Source organism: Panthera tigris, chromosome B3 (assembly GCF_018350195.1).
Source record: "Panthera tigris isolate Pti1 chromosome B3, P.tigris_Pti1_mat1.1, whole genome shotgun sequence".
Classification (NCBI taxonomy): Eukaryota; Metazoa; Chordata; class Mammalia; order Carnivora; family Felidae; genus Panthera; species Panthera tigris.
The window spans coordinates 84,088,920-84,109,397 of record NC_056665.1 but is presented as its reverse complement, the minus strand read 5'-3'; the positions used below and the strand labels follow the sequence as shown (position 1 = coordinate 84,109,397).

The window sequence follows — 20,478 nt, the reverse complement described above, 5'->3', positions numbered from 1 at the left end:
ATTCTATGATATTTCCAATTAAAGGTATACATGTAGGACTAGTTTTAAGTGACATAGCAATTGGTTTTTCTGTCTGCCTTTTAATGTGATACATTGATAAATTTAAATCATAAGAAAGTTAACAACCCCTTAATTTATAACGAGTTTGAAGTTTATTTTACAGCACTTTTATTGAGACATCATGTAACTACTGACCAGGACTGTTTACAAATGTAATGCTTGGCCTTTGAGACAATTAAAAACTTTTAAGTACTAAATTTTACATCATGATTTGTTTAACTTAAGAAGTATTATGGTGGTGAACACTAACAGAAGAAAATCTAAAGCAAAAATAGAATGATTTCCACAAAAACTATTTTCCTCCCTTATATCAAAGGGAAGGAGGAAAGAAGGAAGGAAGAAGAAAAGGAGGGGGAAAAAAGATGAGAAGAAGAAAAAGAGCAAGACAGGCAAGAAAAATACTTTTTTTTTCCTGTTTGCAAAAAGGAGGGAAACTCTGAGGTCTCAGCAAATAATGTAATCAACTGAGTCAGTTTATATTAAGGCATCTTCTTTACATATTATTGAATCCCATCATGCCTTTCATATTGCCAGCAGCACCCTGTTGAAACTGCCTCATCATTGACTGAAGTCCTGCCATACCACCTAGAGTGAAAGTAGAGTAAATTCAGATAATTATTATGCAGAACTTGAAACATTACTTTTGCCTAAGAAGTACTTTAACTCCTAAAAATTTACTGGGATCTGACTGCAATTTGGTCATCAGCCTTAAAGAACAAACCAATTAAAATTTTGTATTATCACCAATATCCTTATCTGTAAAACAGAATGAATAACATATCTCATCAAGTTATAAGGAATAAATGAGATAATATATGAAAGGATCTTAGAACAATACCTGGTACACAATAGGAAGTCAATAAAACTAAACAAAAAAATTTTTTCTGGGAAGTCCAAAAGACTCTTGTTGTAAATCATGACCAATTCAGGGGAGGAGAGGAGTTGTTTCATAGGACTTACAGGAAAAAAAGAATTTACCATTTATTGAACATCTGTATGCCCAGAACTGTACTAAATGCTTTCATATATATTAGCTCACAATGTCCTGATGAGCTATTATCTGTGATTTTACAAAAGAGGAAAGTGAGTTTCAGAAAGTTTAAGGAACTTTTCATAGGTCACATGGCAAAAGTATAACTGGGTTTCAGAATCCTTATATAATTTCAAAGTCTCATTGAAAATACCCAGATTCCAAACTAGGGCAAAAGGTCTTCAAACATTAACAGAAGATGATTAAGTATCTTGCTCAAAAATCACACCAATGGGGCGCCTGGGTGGCTCAGTCAGTTAAGCGTCCGACTTCGGCTCAGGTCATGATCTCACAGTTTGTGAGTTTGAGCCCCATGTCGGGCTCTGTGCTAACAGCTCAGGGCCTGGAGCCTGCTTCTGATTCTGTGTCTCCCTCCCCTCAGCTCCTCCCCTGCTCACACTCCGTCCCTCTCTCAAAAATAAATAAAGATTTAAAAAAAAAAAAAATCACACTGATGGCAGCAGAAGAGTAAATAAAACCTCTGTTATATAGCACTATTACAACCATTCAACTTAGAATTCAGATGGCCATTTCCCTAAACCATACATCTTTGAACAGATTTTCATAGTATCACAACAGAAGGCTTATTAAAACTCAACCTTTATAAATTAAAACTGTATGTTATAAAGTGGCAACAATTTTATATTTACCCATGTGATGCAGAACTCTTGGATCCATCATTTTGGCCATTTGTTGATTCAATTTTGCCATCTGTGACTGACTCACATTCTTAGACATGTCACCACCTGAAAAAAAATAAAAAGGTTTTGAGTCAATGTAGAATGTAAGAATGTAATATAATCAGGGTATCAAAGAAAATTTAATGAATTGAGTAAAATTTTTAAACAATCACCCATAACCTTAGGTATTAGGTTATTACCCTAAACACATTATTTCTATTTATACATATTCCCTTCTAATCTTTATCTCAATTACATACATATTTTTGAGAAAGAACAAAATTCTATATTAAAATTCTATATTAAGGGACATTCAAGGGACTTTTTAAGGGCTATTTTTGTTAAAACTGTATCCAGTGGTTATTAACAGTAAGCTATAACAACAATTGTTTAATAGTCATACGGGAGAATGCTAAACAAAAAACTGACTTTATAGATAAGAGTTAATCAGGAATGAGCCTGGATTGCTGGTAAATGAATATGAAATAATGACTCTGAGAAAGCATGAAGATTTGCATATATCTAAGAAGCTATTAAAAATAATGAAAAGCTTCAGACAAGAGAAAGACAAATAATGCAACTCCATTTACCAATGAATTTCCACACACTTGGTTGAAACTCCACAGGAAAAAAGGAAGCCAATAAAAGAGATGCACTCTGAGGCAAAACAGGAAAGAGCATCCTTTAAGAGAATAGCTGCTGTGGTCTTAAGAGACAGGAAGCAAAAGAGATCGTCGATGTAACAATAATGAGTAAGTAGAGCTGCTTCAAGCAAAATTATTTCAAAGGAACATAACTCTGGTGCTTCTCAAAAGTATTTATGAAAATGAGCATCAAAGCTGACTAATCTGAATAAGTTATATGAATTAAGATATATGAATGAAAAATATGTTTTTATAAAACATGGTAAAATCCGTGAAAAATTTTTCATGATTAATAAATCTGTGTAAAATATGAATTCTGTGTCTATTGGTAAACTGTCATATGTATTTGTTTCCGAGGACTTAAAACTTCTAAAAGAACATCAAGAGCCTGGTATGACAAGAATGTGTGCCACATCCACTGCTCATTTCATCTTGATTGTGCCTTTACTGAGTAATCAGTGCTTAGATCTGCAGTTCTATCAAGAATAGTCAGCGTTATTTGAGAAAGATGTTAAACTGACATAATGTGTTTAATAATCACTATCTGAAACAGCATGTGATGTTAGGAATTACAATTTTAAACATGTTAGTCTAACTTTTCTCCCTACCACAAAAAACAAAATAGAATATAACAAGCATGGAAAATAAGTGTCTAGGACAAAAGGCAGTAAAAACTTCTATATATAATATAGAACAATATAGAAACATAGAAAAAAATTTCAATATAGAAAATATAGAAATAAAATTAGAATAAATTTTAAGAGGATTAGGACAGTTGATTAACTCTTTAGAAAAGTAAACATCTTTTTGCTTTATACAGTACACAGCAAAATAAATTTCAGATGGGATAAAGAGTTAAAAACTAAAACCAAAATAGAAAGTATAGGTGGCTATTGTGGTACCAACATGGAGAAGGCTTTTATGAGTACAAAGGAAATCAAAGAAAATGATAAATAGGCTTGGCTACATTAAAAATGAAAGCTTCCTTTCACTAAAAAAAATAAATAAAAGTAAAAGGCAAATGAAAACTGGGTAAAATATTTGCAGACACAAACGAAGCATTTTAAAGAGTTACTACAAAGCAATAGGGGGGAAAATGAGACAAATAAGGAACCTAAGAGGTGATTCACAAAAGAAATTCAAACCAAAAAATGTATGAAGAGATGTTAAACTTGAGTGGTAATTTAAAAAACACATACTGAGAAAACATTTAACCACCAATTGGAAATAATAATTACAAAATTCATTCAGCATCTACTATGTATCTGATCAAAATAGACAAAATCCCTGGCCTCATGGAAGACTGCACAGGAACTGATGCAGGAACTGATACTGATATAGGAGCAAATGGATCAACATAAATAACCACTGCACTAAACGAAGATACAAGCATACCTGGGAGAGTATTCAGTGCTTCAAAGTTATATTTTGAAGAATATTTGACAATACAGAAAAATAGTCATGACGTATCAGAAGAAAGCACTCATTTACCAAATGTTATTTGCAATAAAACCCATAGGATTCTCTGGAGAGAAAAGGTAATGGGTGCCTTAAGATTTTTTTCTTATTCTTTCTTATATGTTCTAAATTGTCTTTAATATATATTACATCATAAAAATAAAGTCATTAAATTTGTTTTTTTTTTAAATACTAGTATTTATTACTTTGAATGTGCAAACAGATAAATCACAGATCACATTCAAGAAGTACTTGAATATAACATGAAATTCAGCAATGTTTGCCAATCCTGGTAGCACTCCTGGCTTTTAATTTCTCACCTTCTTTCTTTACTTTCAATACTAACAAATGAGGAGTTTGTTTCTTTTCTTACCTTTGAAAAGTCCTTTGATACCTCCCATCTTTTTTACCATCTGTGCAAATTTGGTATATTGTGTCAAAAGTTCTTGAACATCTCTTGTCGACACACCTGATCCTCTTGCCACTCTTTGGATTCTTCCTGGTTGTTTACTAAAAACCTTGGCACCATCAGTACTGTCAAGTTCTGTAGACGAGGATTAATTACTATCACTTACATACAATTAACATTCATTATCAAAACAGTTATGTACAAATACCTCACACACACGAAAACAAAATGATGAAGTCACCACCAAATTTAACAAATGTTATCATCATCTGCCATGTTTGCATCTTATTTTTAAAAATTAAACATGGAATATATTCAAAAGAACATTTATAATATTCATAAGCTATGAAAACAATAAAACAGGGGCTCCTAGCTTAGTCGGTTAAGCATCTGACTTGATTTTGGCTCAGGTCATGATCCCATGGTTCCTTCACGGGATGGAGCCCCGCATCAGGCTCTGCACCCACAGGAGGTGCTTGCTTGGGATTTTCTCTCTTCTCTCTCTTTGCCCCTCCACCTGCTCACATGTGCTCTCTCCCAAAATAAATAAATAAACTTTAAAACAAATAAACATGTACTCACCCCACAGTTTAAGTAAAATAGAACATTCTGAAAACCTTTGAAACCCATGTCCACTTTTTCCATATCTCATATCCACCTGCTCCTCAGAGCATATATTAGAAGCATAAGGTGTATTTCAAAAAAGAAAACTGCTCATTTCTAAATAACTAGTAACACTTAAATCACAAATTTAGGCACTTAAGCAAGTGGAAGTAGGTAGGCTCTACCTATCATCAACAAAATAATGGTTATATTTTTTATTTTATTTTTTTTAAATTTTTTTTTTAACATTTATTTATTTTTGAGACAGAGAGAGACAGAGCATGAACGGGGGAGGGTCAGAGAGAGGGAGACACAGAATCTGAAACAGGCTCCAGGCTCTGAGCTGTCAGCACAGAGCCTGACGCGGGGCTCGAACTCACGGACCGCGAGATCATGACCTGAGCGAAGTCGGCCGCTTAACCGACTGAGCCACCCAGGCGCCCCATGGTTATATTTTTTATAATCAAGTAATTATTATTAGTATTTTAATCCTTTCTATAACATAATGAGTTAATTCCCTCCAGCATTTCTAGTTTTTATTTTTATTTTTTAAGAATAATTTTTTTAATTAAAAAAATTTTTTAATGTTTATTTTTGAGAGAGAGAGAGAGAGAGACAGAGTGCAAACGGGTGAGGGGCAGAGAGAGAGGGAGACAGAATCTGAAGCGGGCTTTAAGCTCTGAGCTGTCAACACAGAGCCTTACACGGGGCTCAAACTCACAAGCTGTAAAATCACTACCTGAGCCGAAGTCGGACACTTAAACGACTGAGCCACCCAGGGGCCCCATTTTTTTTTTAATTTTTAAGTTTATTTATTTTAGAGAGACAGAAAACACATGTGGGAGAGGGGCAGAAAGAGAGAGGGAGAGAGAGAATCCCAAGCAGGCTCTGCACTGTCAGTGGAGAGGCTGATGCTGGGCTCAAACTCACGAACTGTGAGATCATGACCTGAGCTGAAGTCAGACGCTTAACTGACTGAGCCAACCAAGCGCCCCACCCCTTCAGCATTTTTATACCTCTATGAGTATTATGTGTATTTCTTCTGGCTTTAGCTGCATACAATCTCAGGAACAGGATGGACTTTAGTCAAAATTTCTATTATGTCTTCATTCTCTCTACAACATTCCCCAATAAATGGTCACCTAGCCTCCATCTTAATATCCCCAGGAGAGGTGACCCACTATCTGAAATACAGTAATCTATGCCATTCTAATGTACCTATAATTATGGAAAATATTTCCAGGGCACCTGGGTGGCTCAGTTAGTTAAGTGTCTGACTCTTGATTTTGGCTCAGGTCACAATCTCATGGTTTGTGAGATCAAACCCCACGTCAGCATGGAGCCTGCTTCAGATTCTCTCTCTCCTTCTGTCTCTGCCCCTTCCACACTCATGCACACGTGCATGCACACGTGAGCACTCGCTCAAAATAAACTTTAAAAATAAATACATAATAAAATATAGTAATCTATGCCATCCTATTATACCTATAATTATGGAAAATCTTTTCACATATTAAAATGAAGTATGTTTCTATGGCACTTCCTATTTGCATACATGTCTCCTTGCCAGACACAAAGAATAAGGCTTTCAGATATTCTCAAATATTTGAGAATTTGAGAGACTATTTCAAATTCTTGTGAATTTCCTCTAGATTACAAATAACATTTCCTAAATATATCTTCTAATTTGTCTATGCCCTCTAAGCATATCATCCAGAAGTGAACTGAAATCCAGGTGAAATTTGATTACCAATGAAATATAAATAAAGAGCAAATTGTCTCATAATAAACTTACAGTCATTAAAACCTAAATCCATTTCATAAATGCAGCTTTTAAGCCCCAACTTCACTATAAAATATTTAGGAAATATGCATTCTAAGACCTCAAGTGTAGTGAAGAAAAAGACACGCTAATAACAGCATATCATGGTAAGCAACATGATAGATTCAAGCAAATAGCAAAAGGGGACATAATTTAAAGAAGAAAGTCAGGAAAGGCTCCATGCTGATGGTTTCTCTTTAACTGAGTAACAAGGTAACTCTTGTCCTAAAGAACAAGTATGAGGTTAAGTAAAGAAGAGAAAGCAAGGGACATTCTAGGAAGCAGAACATGGATTTCTAGAATAAAAATAGTTTTTTGTAGAAGAAACCAAGCTTGGATAAGAGCTGAGATTTAAAAAGTTCCAAAAGTAGATAAGGACAAGATTATAAAGAACTTGTAAGCCAGGTTTAAGAGTTTCAAATTCATTATGACAACATTAAAGAGGCACTGAAGGAGTTTGACCCCAGAACTTTCTATGTTTAGAAAGACCATTCTTGTGGCAATGAAGAATACAAACTGAAAAGAGGGATGAAAAAAGACAAAGGGAAATGTTAGGAACCTATGATAGCAATCTAGGTAAGAAATGATGGGTGTAAAAAAAAAAAAAAGAGAAATGATGAGTGTATGAACTAATGTAGGGGATTTAGAGACAAAGAGAAGAGGGAAGATATGAGAAATATTAAGGAAATGGAACTCACTAAATCTAAGATAATGTTAAGGTTCCTATCTATTCCCCTAAAAGTGGTAAAATACTGATAGAAGTAGACTGTTTTAAGTTAAATATGTATGCATACTATAATACCTAAAGCAACCATTAAGAAAACTATTCAGGGGCACCTGGGTGGCTCAGTCAGTTAAGCATTCAACTGTTGATTTCAGCTCAGGTCATTATCTCATGGTTCCTGACATTGTGCCCCTCACTGGGCTCTGTGCTGACAGCACGGAGCCTGCGTGGGATTCTCTCTGCCCCTCTCCTGCTGGTACTCTGTCTCTCCCTCTCTCAAAATAAATAAATAAACGTGAAAAAAAAATTTAAAAATCAGACAAAATAGACAAGGGACAAAGGAGGACATTACAGACATTATGATAAAAAGGTCAATTCACCAAGAAGACCCAACAATCCTAAATATGTATTGTACCCAACAAAAGAGCTTACCTGACAGAAAACTGACACAACTAAAAGGAAAAAGTTAGGCACTTCAATACCTTTACCTCTGTCATCAGTTGAACCACTAGACAGAAAATCAGCAAGGACACAAATCTAGGCTGACCCCAGTTTTTAGCTTAGGTGACTGAGTAAATAGGTATCTATTAGATAGATGAAGCGTCACTCACCAAGGGAGAAAAACTACATTTTGGATCTGTGCCTCAGAAAACTTTCAATTATGTAAATAAAGATGTCTGCCCACCATTTAGTGAGCATCTAGAAAGGAAGTGGTGCAGAGTGTAGACTCTTGAGCCAAAATGCCTGAGTTTGAAGCCCAGTCTCTCTACTCTGTAGCTAGTATCCTTGGACAAATTACTCAACTTTCCTATATCTCAGTTTCCTAATCTACAAAAGTTATATAATAATGGATTTTAACCCCAGAACTGTCTCTTGAGAGTGACTGTGATAATTAGATGGGTTAATCTATGTAAAGTGCTCAGGACAGTAGCAGGACAGAGTAAATACTCCAATTATGGCTGCAATTGTTAATTCTACATACAAAACTTTTCACGGTGTTAAAGATTCAGAGATGAGAAAGACACAGTCTTATCTGGGTTACTATGAAAGCCTAGAGCCCAGGAAAGAGGTAGAGAATACAAAAAATAATCAGTGAAGCAGTAGAGGAAGCACAGATGTGGATGAATTATTCAAAGAAAATGAGCAGAATGAGAAGAAGCATTGGCAGAGGACAAAACTTGTAGTATGTATTCATTTAAGGGACAGGCTGGGAAAGTAACTAGGTTAACAAGAAAAGTAGAGTAAAGTGGGGAGATGGTATAACAGAAACCAAGAAAAAAAGGTGATTAACAACAGTCAATGTTGTAAAGGTCAAGAAAAAGACTGAAAAGGATCCAATGGAGCAGCCCAGCAGGCTATTGGAAATCTTAGTATCTATTTCCAAGCAGTGGTGGGGACAGAAGTCAGATTTCACTAATTTGAGAAAAATACAAACCGTTCTTTGAAGAAGTTTGACTGGAAAGAGAAAAAGAGTAAAAAAGCATGAGAGAGAAGTATAGCTCAAAAAACTTAATGTTTATATGCTGATGGGAAAGAAAAGTCAAAAGATGAGAAGAGACTAGAGATCCAGGAGAGGATTGTACTGAAGGAGACCTAAGGTCCTTGAAAAAGCTTGAAGAGTGGTTTGTGGCTGCCACAATCGTATTGGTAAGTTAGCCAATGGTTGAGGAAGTTCAAGGCCAAAAGCCCATATTTCTTTGTAAATGAAGTCAGAGGTCAAGTGGCAGAGTTAGACCTAAAAACTGTTTGGCGTATCTTCTGGGCTGCATCAGAAAGGGTGCTAAAAAACTGGAAAAAAGATAAAGGGGTCATAGTATTATAAATGTTAATGAGCTAAGGATTACATAAAAGACCTGGAAGTATAATGCAGGATTACAGAGAACAGTATATGTCTTTCTTTCTTCCTTTTTTAAAAAAATTTTTTTTATTTTAGAGAGAGAGAGTGCCCACATGCATGGGAGACAGAGAGGGAGAAAGAGAGAGACAGAGAGAGAAAGAATCCCAAGCAAGCTCCATGCTCAGCACCGAGCCCAATGTGGGGCTTAATCCCATGACCCTGGGATCATGACCTGAGCCAAAATGGAGACTCGGATGCTCAACCAACCGAGCCACTCAGGCACCCGGAGAGCAGTGTATCTCTAATAAGACTGAAACCCGAGAGTTTCAGTATAAAATAAGTTTGTAAACATTGCTTAAACTATCTCTCTTTCTGACAGATTCCCAATTCATGTTAGTATATGAGAGCACTAAGGAGACTTATAATAAATAATAGTTTTTTTTAACCCATAATTCCCCCAAATTTATTTGATTACAGAACTCTCCTTTCAAGTTATTTCCATCATCATCATGAAAAATTAGTGTTCTTTTCATGAAATTCATTTGGAGAACTGTATTAGACATTTCTCTCTCTGATAAAGTCAATCCAGTAATAACAACCCTTTGAGTAAGAGCTTTCAGAGGGCTACAAATCTACCTAACAATCTTTCAATCTAAATTTTTCCCCATCTTATCCACAAGAACACAGTGAATCCACTTGTAAATATTCAGAACATTGTCCTCTAAATCAAGTAATCTGCCATCTTACCTTGATCATTCATACTATCCATTATTGTCATTAATTTCTTTAGCCTTGCCATTGACTCCTGTTCATTTCCTTTGCTCATAAAATCTGTTCCAAAACCAGGGATCATCCCCTAAAACAGATATATTTAAACATAAAATCAACAACAGCTTGAGATTAAATTGTTCACAATGTTCACATTTAAGTACTCAGCTTTAATTCTGACACTAAGTTTTTAAAGCATTTTTACCCAAACAGCAAAAATAATGAAAGTAAATGCATCTACTCTTTAAAATTTTAATGAAAAACAAAAGAAGATGAAAATAAACAAACTCTTTAGGATAACTAACCAAGATCTGACTGAAGGGGCCCATTTTCATGATATTTTGAAATTGTTCATACATGTCTCGCAATGTAAACTGACCTGAAATATAAATTATTCAGACATATTAGAAGGTGTACATTTCCATTCAATAAAATTAATCTTTTCCTTAGTCATGGGTTCATCCTGAAGCACACTTACAAAACATCTAATCAACAAATATTCCTGAGCAGTTACTCTGGGCAAGATCATAGGATGAATGCAGTACAGGATACACAGATGCACAGACAGATCCTATCCTAGAGAAGTTTACATTCTATCAGAGAAAATGGACAACAACAAACAACAAAAAACATGAAAACGAGGCAGATAAACTCTACCCACTAGGGTGACTAAAATTAAAAAGTGTGACAACACCAAAAGTTAAAGAAGATATGGGGCAAGACATGGAGCAAGCAGAATTCTCATATACTGCTGGTGAGAATGTAAAGTGGCAAAAACACTTTAGAAGATCATTTGGCATTTTATAAACAACTTAGCTATCCGTGAACAAGAAAATGGAGAGATTGTAGATGAAATACTACTCAGCAATTAAAGAACGAGCTACAGGCACATGCAACTACATGGATGAATGTCAAAAATATGATGCTGAGTCAAAGGAACCAGGTGGGGGAAAAAAGGAATACTCTAGGATTCCTATACTATGAAGTACTTACTGGCAAGGAGAATAAGCAAACTTTCTAGATAATGGAAATGTTGTTTCCTGATGGATATGGGTTATTATGCATTTGTCAAAATTGATGGAATGATACCCTTAGGATCTAAGCATTTCATTACGTGTAAATTAACTTCAATTAACAATGACAAAAACATCCAGAGTATTTTCTATTTATGTCCTAAAGATATAAATGGAAAAGGTATTTGGTTTTAGCCATTCTGAAATTCAGTGGCAGTACAATATTTTAAAAGAAATGTTATAGCAGGCAGCTAGAAATGCAGAATTAAACAGTGGTAGAAAAAGTTAAGGCTGAAATATTATTTGGTCATTATACATACATGACAATTGAAGCCATGATAACAAAGGAAATTCACTGTCATGGAACCCAAGTGAAGAGTTTGAAAACAAAAGAAAGATAACACTTAAATATTGGGAACCAAGGGAAAAAAGAAAGATTACTAGTTTTGCCCTTGGTGACCACAGAAATGAGTAAAATGCTAAGAGCAGAAGCAAAATGCAGACATAAGGAGAGACCTAAGAGTCAAAAAGTAGACTGAGTAGGGATACTTTACCCAGTTTAGTGTGGTAGTGGAAGCAATGGTAGGACTGTTCAAGATAGAAGAAGGCAGGGGGAAAGAGCCAGGCCATGAGGGACAGATTCATTCATTCAATAAATATTTATTAGAGATCTACTAAGTGTCAGAAACTGCTAGATACTGTAAACATAAAAAGTGAGGAACACAGCTATGAAACTTACCTTCACCTTCAAGCAGGGAAGACAGGTATCTAATAATTGTGATGAATGATACAAAAATTAGAGGGCGCGATGGAAACATAAAGCAGAGAGTTCTCAGTCCAGGGATCAGGTAAAATGTCCCTTTTAAAGAAGGAGAAACTTAAGTATGCGTAGGAGCTACCCAGTATGGCTGGGGAGAGGAGGGTGGAGGCAGGAAGAAGATACCTAATAGGCAAAGGCACAGAGGAGACAGATAGCAATGTACATTTAAAAGCTGAGAGAAATTCAGCATGATTGGCACACAGAATCCTATGAAGAACAGCATCAAAAATGATGTAGAGAATGTGGGCTAGATGGTAGTCATTTTTTTTTAAGGATTTTATTTTTAAGTAATCTCTATACTCAACATGGGGCTCAAGCTCACAAACCCAAGATCAAGTTGCATGGTCCTCCAACTAAGCCAGCCAGCCAGCCTGATGGTAGACTCATGTAAAAACATTCTAAGGGCAAGGGGAAGCCACTGAAAGATTTTGAGAAAGGCAGTAGTAGGATCAGACTTGCATTTTTGAAAGATCACTTTGGCTGCAGTATAAAAAATAGATCCAAGGGGAAGAATCCAAGAAACAGGAAGATCTGATAAAAGACAGAATAAACAATCTGGGCAAGAGGTAAACTTGCATAATTACTGGAGCTGGAGAAGGGAATGGAATGAAGACAGGAGGTAAAATCAGTAGGACAAGCTGACTGACAGGAAAAGTAATGGGCAGGGTGAGGAAGAAATAAGAGAGTCCATGACAATACTCAAGTTCCTAACTCTGGCAATAAGACAAATGATGTTAACATTCATTGATGGTAACAAGGGGGTGGGAAGTTAGGATGGGAAGATACGGGATATGCTGAATTTGAAGTGTCTACAGAACATCCAAGAATGGTCTAACAAACATACAGATAGGAGTCTGAAGCTCCAGAGAAAGAAGATGACCTAGCATGATCCCTGAAAAATACCAGTATTTAAAACAGGAATAAAGGCATAGGTAACTGACAACATGAGTGAGAAAGAGGAAAGAGGCAGGATAGTATGTGACCATGGAAACTAAAAGTAAGATCATTTTGAGAAAAACGGAATGGTCAATAATAATAATAGTTGAATGCTTCTGATGTGTTAGACATTTTATATATATCAGCTGATTTAATCTTCACAACTCCATGAGGAAGATACTTAGTACTACCTACTTTTTACAGGTAAGGAAATTAAGGTTAAGTAATTTGAAAAAGTTATACAGCTGAAAATAAATCAGATATAAATTCAGGTATGATAGATTTAAGAACTTGACTGAGTTCTTAATCACAACATATATTCTCTATAGGAGTGGTCTTTAATGTGGAGTCAAAAAAAGTGTTTATTAATCTCATTCTTTTAAATTTCCTTATATTTTATAATGTAAATAATACACACACACACACACACACACATATATACACACACTTAATTTATAAGTAAACAGTTTAGAAGAGTGTTCTAACCTATATTTAACCTGTTTTACTTCAAGAAACTCCATTTCAATTTTAATTTTAAGGCAATTTGATTACAAGAAAGAAAATAAAAATACTCAATTCTACAACTGCTCACATATCTGAGATTTAAAATGATTTGCATACAAATCATGTAGAAAATAAACATTTGAAGAACTAACTTTAATAAGAGATTTATCATTTCAAACAAATTAACAGTAGCTTTATCAAAAAGAAATCATGGGAAGACATCTGAGAGCAAATGCTTTTTGCTACTCATATACCATGTTTCAACTTCTCTATAAGCGCTTCATTGTCATCCAACTTCAACTCATTGACTTTATCTATCAGTCCTTCAATGTCACCCATACCTACAAGACCCAAAAAAAGAAAAATTAACAATAGCATATGCTGCTTTACATTATACAAAATACATGCACATAGGTAATAACCATGTGAGATAGCAGGTCAGATATTCCTACCATACTTTACAGGTGAGAAAACTGAACCTAGAGTGACAAAGCAGGGACTCCAGCCCAGGATTCCAAATTCCATGCTCTCGAACTCTATTACCTAGTACAAAAGTTTTACTGCCATTACCCCTGCTATTACCACAACCACATATTTTTGTATTATGCTCTAAAACTTTTCCTAAGAATTTTCCATTGAGTAGCTCATTCTACCACTCTAACCACAAGAAGCAGAAAACCATCACCCTTCTTTTTACAGGTGAGGGAGCTAAATCATGGAAGGTATTGGTTTTCCTGAACTAGTCAATGAGAGGGCAGGATTAAAATCCTAATCCATCCCAAAGATCTATGCTATTTTTCGGAGATTTTTCTATATCCTCTACCAATGTACATACCAAGAAGCTTGCTGATGAAAGGCTGTGTTTTGAAAGGTTCAAAGTCATCTATGTGTTCCCCTGTACCAATGAAAATAATTGGACTTTTTGTGGCAGCAACTCTGCAAAGAAAAAGAAAACATAAAATAATCTCAAAAAGGCAAACAAATTTCTAGCAGATTACAGAGTATTTAGACAAAGGTACACAGTTCAAATTTCTTTTCACCTATTAAAACGGAACTATACCAGAAAGACTCCAAAATTCTGTTTCAATTTAAACTTCTTTTATAGACCATATTAAGTCCACTATTGGAATATATTTTTATTTTATTTTTAATTATTTAAATTTGAGTATATATTGGAATATATTTTCTTTTCTTTTTTTTTTTAATTTTTTTTTTCAACGTTTTTTTATTTATTTTTGGGACAGAGAGAGAGATAGCATGAACGGGGGAGGGGCAGAGAGAGAGGGAGACACAGAATCGGAAACAGGCTCCAGGCTCCGAGCCATCAGCCCAGAGCCTGACGCGGGGCTCGAACTCACGGACCGCGAGATCGTGACCTGGCTGAAGTCGGACGCTTAACCGACTGCGCCACCCAGGCGCCCCTATATTTTATTTTCTTAAATGTTTATTTATTTACTTTGGAGGCAGGGAGGGGCAGAGAGAAGGAGAGAGAGAATCCCATGTAGGCTCTGTACTGTCAGCACAGAGCCTGACACGGTGCTCAATCCCATGAACTGCGAGATCATTTCCCAAGCCAAAATCAAGAGTCGGGTGCTTAATTGACTGAGCCGTCCAGGGGCCCCTTGAATATATTAAAAAAAATTTTTTTTTAGCGTTTATTCATTTTTTGATAGAGCATGAGTTGGGGAGGGGCAGACAGAGAGGGAGACAGAATCTGAAGCAAGCTCCAGGCTCTCAACTGACAGCACAGAGCCCGATGCAGGGCTTGAACTCCCGGACTGTGAGATCATGACCTGAGCCGAAGTTGGAAGCTCAACCGACTAAGCCACCCCGGTGCCCCGCCTTGAATATATTTTTAATGATCAAAAAGAAAGCCATAAATACACTCATACACACACACACACACACACACACACACACACACAAGCCCAAGACTTAGGACAACAGCATCAATGATACTTACGCACTGAGTGCACCACCTCCTTTTGCATGCCCATCAAGTTTTGTCACTATGACCGAGGCTACATCTACTTTATCTTTAAAAGCCTTTGCCTGGGCTTCACAAGCCTGCCCAATGGAGGCATCCATCACATAAACAATGTTATCAGGTTGCTAGAAAATTTAAATGAAAACAATACATATTTTTCCTGCTCTTAAGCAAATTTCATCATTAGAAGCTATAGAAAAATATTTATTATAAATAATTATTCATTCAATCAGTAAATATTTACTGAGGAAATACTATGTATTAGGCACCATTTAGGTCCTGAGACAAAGAGATGAATATGTAAATCCTAGTCCTTATAAGACTTGCATTCTAGTCAGAGGAGACAAATAATAAATGGGCAAGTAAACTTTAAGATGTACGATAATTAAAATGAGATAGAGAATATGAGTTTCGAGATGTGGGAGGCTTCTTTAGGTGGGGCAGCCAGGGGAGGTCTCTCTGGAGGTAGTAACATTTTAGCTAAAGTGTGACCTGAATAAAGAGGAAAAAAGTTATGCAAAGATCTGGAGGAATCACATTCTAAGCAAAGGGAATAGCAAAAGTAAATCAGAGGAAAAAACATATAAGAGTATGCACTAAAACCAAAATTAATAAAACAGAGGTGAGGCTCTTTCCCTAAGCTCTGCTCAACTAGGTCAAAATAATGGCATGCCCAAAGAAAACCTCACTAGCATTAACCATTAACTAAAGAATTACTGCCAACTCTTCAATGGCAAAACGTGGGTTCATGGGCAAAATATGTGCTACAGATTATTTACAAACCGCCTCTTCTCCCCAGATTATTTCCATCATAATTTTAAAGAGACACTAAATGATGATTAACATTTTTAAGTGCTTCATTTTGAAAATCTTTCAAAATCCATCTCAGGTAAATGTTCCAATTTAAATAATTTACAGAAAGGAAATTCAACAGATATTAAAAGTTAATTCTAAACTTTTGTTTCTTATTTTTTCTTATATATACTAATAAGATAATTAAGTAAGAAAGGAAATTTTTGATACTTACTTATAAAAATTTCATACCTAGTTAGAGAAAATTAAGTCCTTACCATACAGATATACGTACCCAAAATAGAAATAACTTACTTGGAATCTATCATACAGGCAAAAAATAACTTATAAATTTACATGGATCATAAATTCAGTCAGGTTTTGCAATTAAGTTAACCAAAGTCCTTACAATGTTATTAAATTGAAAGCTACTTACTATAGCATTAGCGACTTGAAGCATTTCTTCAAACAAAGAGTCTTCCTGTTTATGGCGGCCACTTGTATCAACAATAATAATTTCAAAATTTTCATTTTTGAATTTGTCCACTCCTTCAGAGGCAATGATAACAGGATCCATTTCTGTATAGCTATTTAACAAGGACAAATGATTTAATAACAACCATAAGAGCAAAACTTATGAATACTAATAATTTGGAAACTGTTTCTACACCTTTAATGCATTCTGAAAAAGTCATAATGATCACAACTGCAATTTAGAATAACAATATCTAATAAATATTAAAAATAGCAAACAAAAAAAAATAAAAATAGCAAACCACTTCTAGAGTATCATCAAGCAATATCCAGTTTTCCAATCACAAAATTCTATGTGATTCTGCCACATGTCTTCTCTGAATGTGTTTTCCTCAGATACTTTTTATATTTTCTTAAAATAAATGACTGAGTTAGTGTTTCACACGTTTTCCCATTTAACACCCTTTTGTAAGCATTTTATAAAACCGTTATTCTTGTAAAACATGACTTTTAGGCTATATAGCATTCCATCATATGGCTACACAATCATTTCTTGAATAAATGCCCTATTGTTGGTCATCTGAGGTTTTTTCAATTTCTTGGTATTAAAAACATAGTCAATATGAAGAGTTCATAATGTTGTTTCTTTGAAATTGTGATGACATATTCTTACAGCTTGAATTTGTATCAAATGATATGATAATTTAGGCTTTTTGTTTCTTCTTTGTTGATTTTGATGGGAGTTCTCTGTGCCTCTTGGATGTGGATGTCTGTTTCCTTCCCCAGATTAGGGAAATTTTCAGCTATTACTTCCTCAAATAAATTTTCTGGCCCCTTTTCTCTCTCTTCTTCTGGTACTCCTATAACCTGAATGTTATTACATTTGATGGTAGGCTTTTGGCTCCTAAGAGGAAAAGGTCTTCCATAAAAGTTTAATTTCATTCCTATTTCACCACATTTTCACAATTCTCAAAACTCTTTTCAACTTGAAAATCAAGAAATGAAATCCCAGAGCTCCTGGGTGGCTCAATCAATTAAATGTCTGACTTTGCCTCAGGTTGTGATCTCACAGTTCATGAGTTCAAGCCCAGCGTTGAGCTCTCTGCTGCCAGCACAAAGCCCGCTTCAGATCCTCCATCTCCCTCTATCCCTCTCTCTCTCTCTCCATCTCAAAAATAAATAAACATTTAAATTAAAGAAAAAAAAAAAGAAATGAAATCCCATTTTAATTTGCACTGTTTTCAGTAGTGGCAACTTCTTATACAGATCAATACTGTCAAATGAAAGGACATATGTTAAAAAAAGTTTTCCCCCTAAATTAACAATAAAAATCAGGTATGAAGGCATTTGATAAGAATATGTGTGAGATTTAAATGAAGAAAATTACTATATTTAAGGACATAAGTTTTTAAAGCAAAAATGACATAGTAGGTTTCTAAGCTAACTATACAAATACAGTAAAGATGTCAACTCTTCACTAAGTTGATTAATTGGTTTCAATGTACTTCCAATCAAAATCTTAGAGAGATTTTTCTTTTTGGAACTTAATAAGGAATTTTAAAATTTAATATAGGAAAATAAGCAGGTGAGACTAGGCAAGAGAATGTTGAAAAAAAAAGTCATAAAAAAGAATTACATTAAATTGTATATTATCTATTCCAGAATTATTAAGATCACATTTTTTTTGTAAATGTGTTAATGAAGTATAATATATATACAGAAAAGCTGCACAAATTATAAACTCTGAATTTTCACAAAGCAAACACACCCAGATCAAAAAACAATAACCAGCACCACACTCCCTCCTAAGCGTAATCACAATCTAGTCATAAGATCTCATTTGTAAATAAAAAAAAGATCCCATTTGTAATCAACTCTACAGTGGTCTACTGATATACAGGAAGATGCACTATTTTAAATGTTCATTTTGATGAGTTTTGACAAATTTACATATAACCACTACCACAACAATCAAGGTACAAAGCACTGTTAACACTCCATTTCAATTTAAAATTATCTTTCTGTGTGGTTGTTTGTACTGACATAGAAAAAAAGCACAGGTGGACACACTAAAAACTGGTAACTAGGAAGTGAAACTGTTAGTGCTTTCACTTCTTTAAAAGTTTTATGTGAAATAGTTTTTTTTAACACAGAACAAATGATAATATAACAAACAGTCCAACATGTACCACCCCCTAAAATAAATGCTAATATGTAAATTTAACAGCCGAGATGCAGTTCAAATTCTTCCTCAGTCTCACTCCCTTCAGTCCTCCCAGAGGAAACAATGATACACTAATACTTTACTCCACACATACATGATGTTTCTTAAGTTTACATGAGCAAAGGAGAGATTATTTAATAAATGGTATTGAGATAACTGTTTAAAAATGCTCTGGCTTTGGGGGTCCGTGGGTGGCTTAGTCAGTTAAGCATCCAACTCTTGATTTTGGCTCAGGTCATGATCTCAAAGTTTGTGAGATTGAGCCCTGCATCAGGCTCTGCGCTGACCATGTAGAGCCTGCTTGGGATTCTCCTGCACGCACTTTCTTTCCCTCTCTCTGCCTCCTCCCCTGTTCATGCTCACACGTGCTCAATCACCCTCTCTCTCACAAAATAAATAAATAAGGGCACCTGGGTGGCTCAGCCATTTAAGCGTCTGACCCCTGATTTCAGCTCAGGTGAAATGTCACAGTTTGTGAGTTTGAGTCCCACGTGCTGACCATGTGGAGCCTACTTGGGATTCTCTTTCTCTCTTCCTCTTTCTCTCTGTCCCTCCCCTCCCTCGCAAAAAAAAAAAAAAAAAAAAAAGAAGATAAACTTTAAAAGAAAATGGTTTGGCTTTGGCCAATAGTTCAAGTAATTATCAGCTAAATTATTTACAAATTTTGAACCCTAAGATAAAATTTTACTATTCCTTGATTTTTTATCCCTTGATTTTTAAATCTATATTAGAAACCATTCTTATCCTAAAAAGATAAAATTCCTAACATTATTCTTTAATCTACCTGTAAGACATTATCATAAAAAAACTGAAAGGAGGGGCGCCTGGGTGGCTCAGTTGGTTAAGCGGCCGACTTCAGCTCAGGTCCTGATCTCACGGTCCATGAGTTCGAGCCCCGCGTCAGGCTCTATGCTGACCGCTCAGAGCCTGGAGCCTGTTTCCAATTCTGTGTCTCCCTCTCTCTCTGACCCTCCCCCATTCATGTTCTGTCTTTCTCTGTCTCAAAAATAAATAAAGGTTAAAAAGAAAAAATTTAATAAATAAATAAATAAATAAAACTGAAAGGAAAAAATTTTAAATAAGGAATACATGAAAGAGAAAGTTCGTTCGCATTTCTAGCCAGCCAAAAAGTAGAAGGCAGTGACTAACAAAATGATATCATTCATTTAATTACTTCAAAGTTTAGCTTCTTTAAACTTTCTTTCTAAGGGTATAATAAACCATTTATATTAATAATGTTAAAAAAATGCTATCCTCTCAAAAAGTCCTAAATTCAATCTAGACTTGATTTTTTTCATCAATCATTCTAACATGTATAAACTACCTACCTGAACTACTGTATCAAATGAAGGACAGCAATGATCAGAATCTCTGAGTTAATAACAAATTATAAGCTATTTTAAGATGATCAAACACAACTTTTTAAAATTATGTACTAAAGAAACAGTATGGAATTCACCAGTGTGTATTTAATCGAGGAATGCTTCAGATAGGTCTTAAAAGAAACAACAGGAATAGGGAAGCAAGTCAGAAGGCATGCAAGGCAGGATGGTAAATACAGGCAGAATTATGAACTAAATAATGTCCACTCTGATCTATAAGGCTGGATCAGAAGAGTCATGGTACAATAATAAAAGATAATTTATTAATTATACCCTACTTAGTTCCAGAAAGATTTAAACTTCTAAGTAAA

General features: G+C 35.1%; 1 protein-coding gene across 3 annotated transcripts in view; it reads right to left on the bottom strand.

Annotated features, from left to right (window-relative positions):
* Nucleotides 1-502: 502 nt before the first annotated feature.
* The window catches only part of SRP54 (signal recognition particle 54), a 39,147-nt gene continuing 19,171 nt past the window's right edge, over nt 503-20,478 (bottom strand). For all 3 annotated transcript variants that reach the window (XM_007073736.3, XM_007073737.3, XM_007073738.3), the window contains 9 exons: nt 16,524-16,674; nt 15,272-15,420; nt 14,144-14,244; nt 13,563-13,649; nt 10,341-10,414; nt 10,015-10,123; nt 4,246-4,416; nt 1,741-1,836; nt 503-645 (listed from right to left, as the gene is read on the bottom strand). In XM_007073736.3, the coding sequence (XP_007073798.1) occupies nt 554-645; nt 1,741-1,836; nt 4,246-4,416; nt 10,015-10,123; nt 10,341-10,414; nt 13,563-13,649; nt 14,144-14,244; nt 15,272-15,420; nt 16,524-16,674 (1,030 nt within the window). In that variant the 3' untranslated portion in view covers nt 503-553. The remainder of the gene's footprint in view (nt 646-1,740; nt 1,837-4,245; nt 4,417-10,014; nt 10,124-10,340; nt 10,415-13,562; nt 13,650-14,143; nt 14,245-15,271; nt 15,421-16,523; nt 16,675-20,478) is intronic.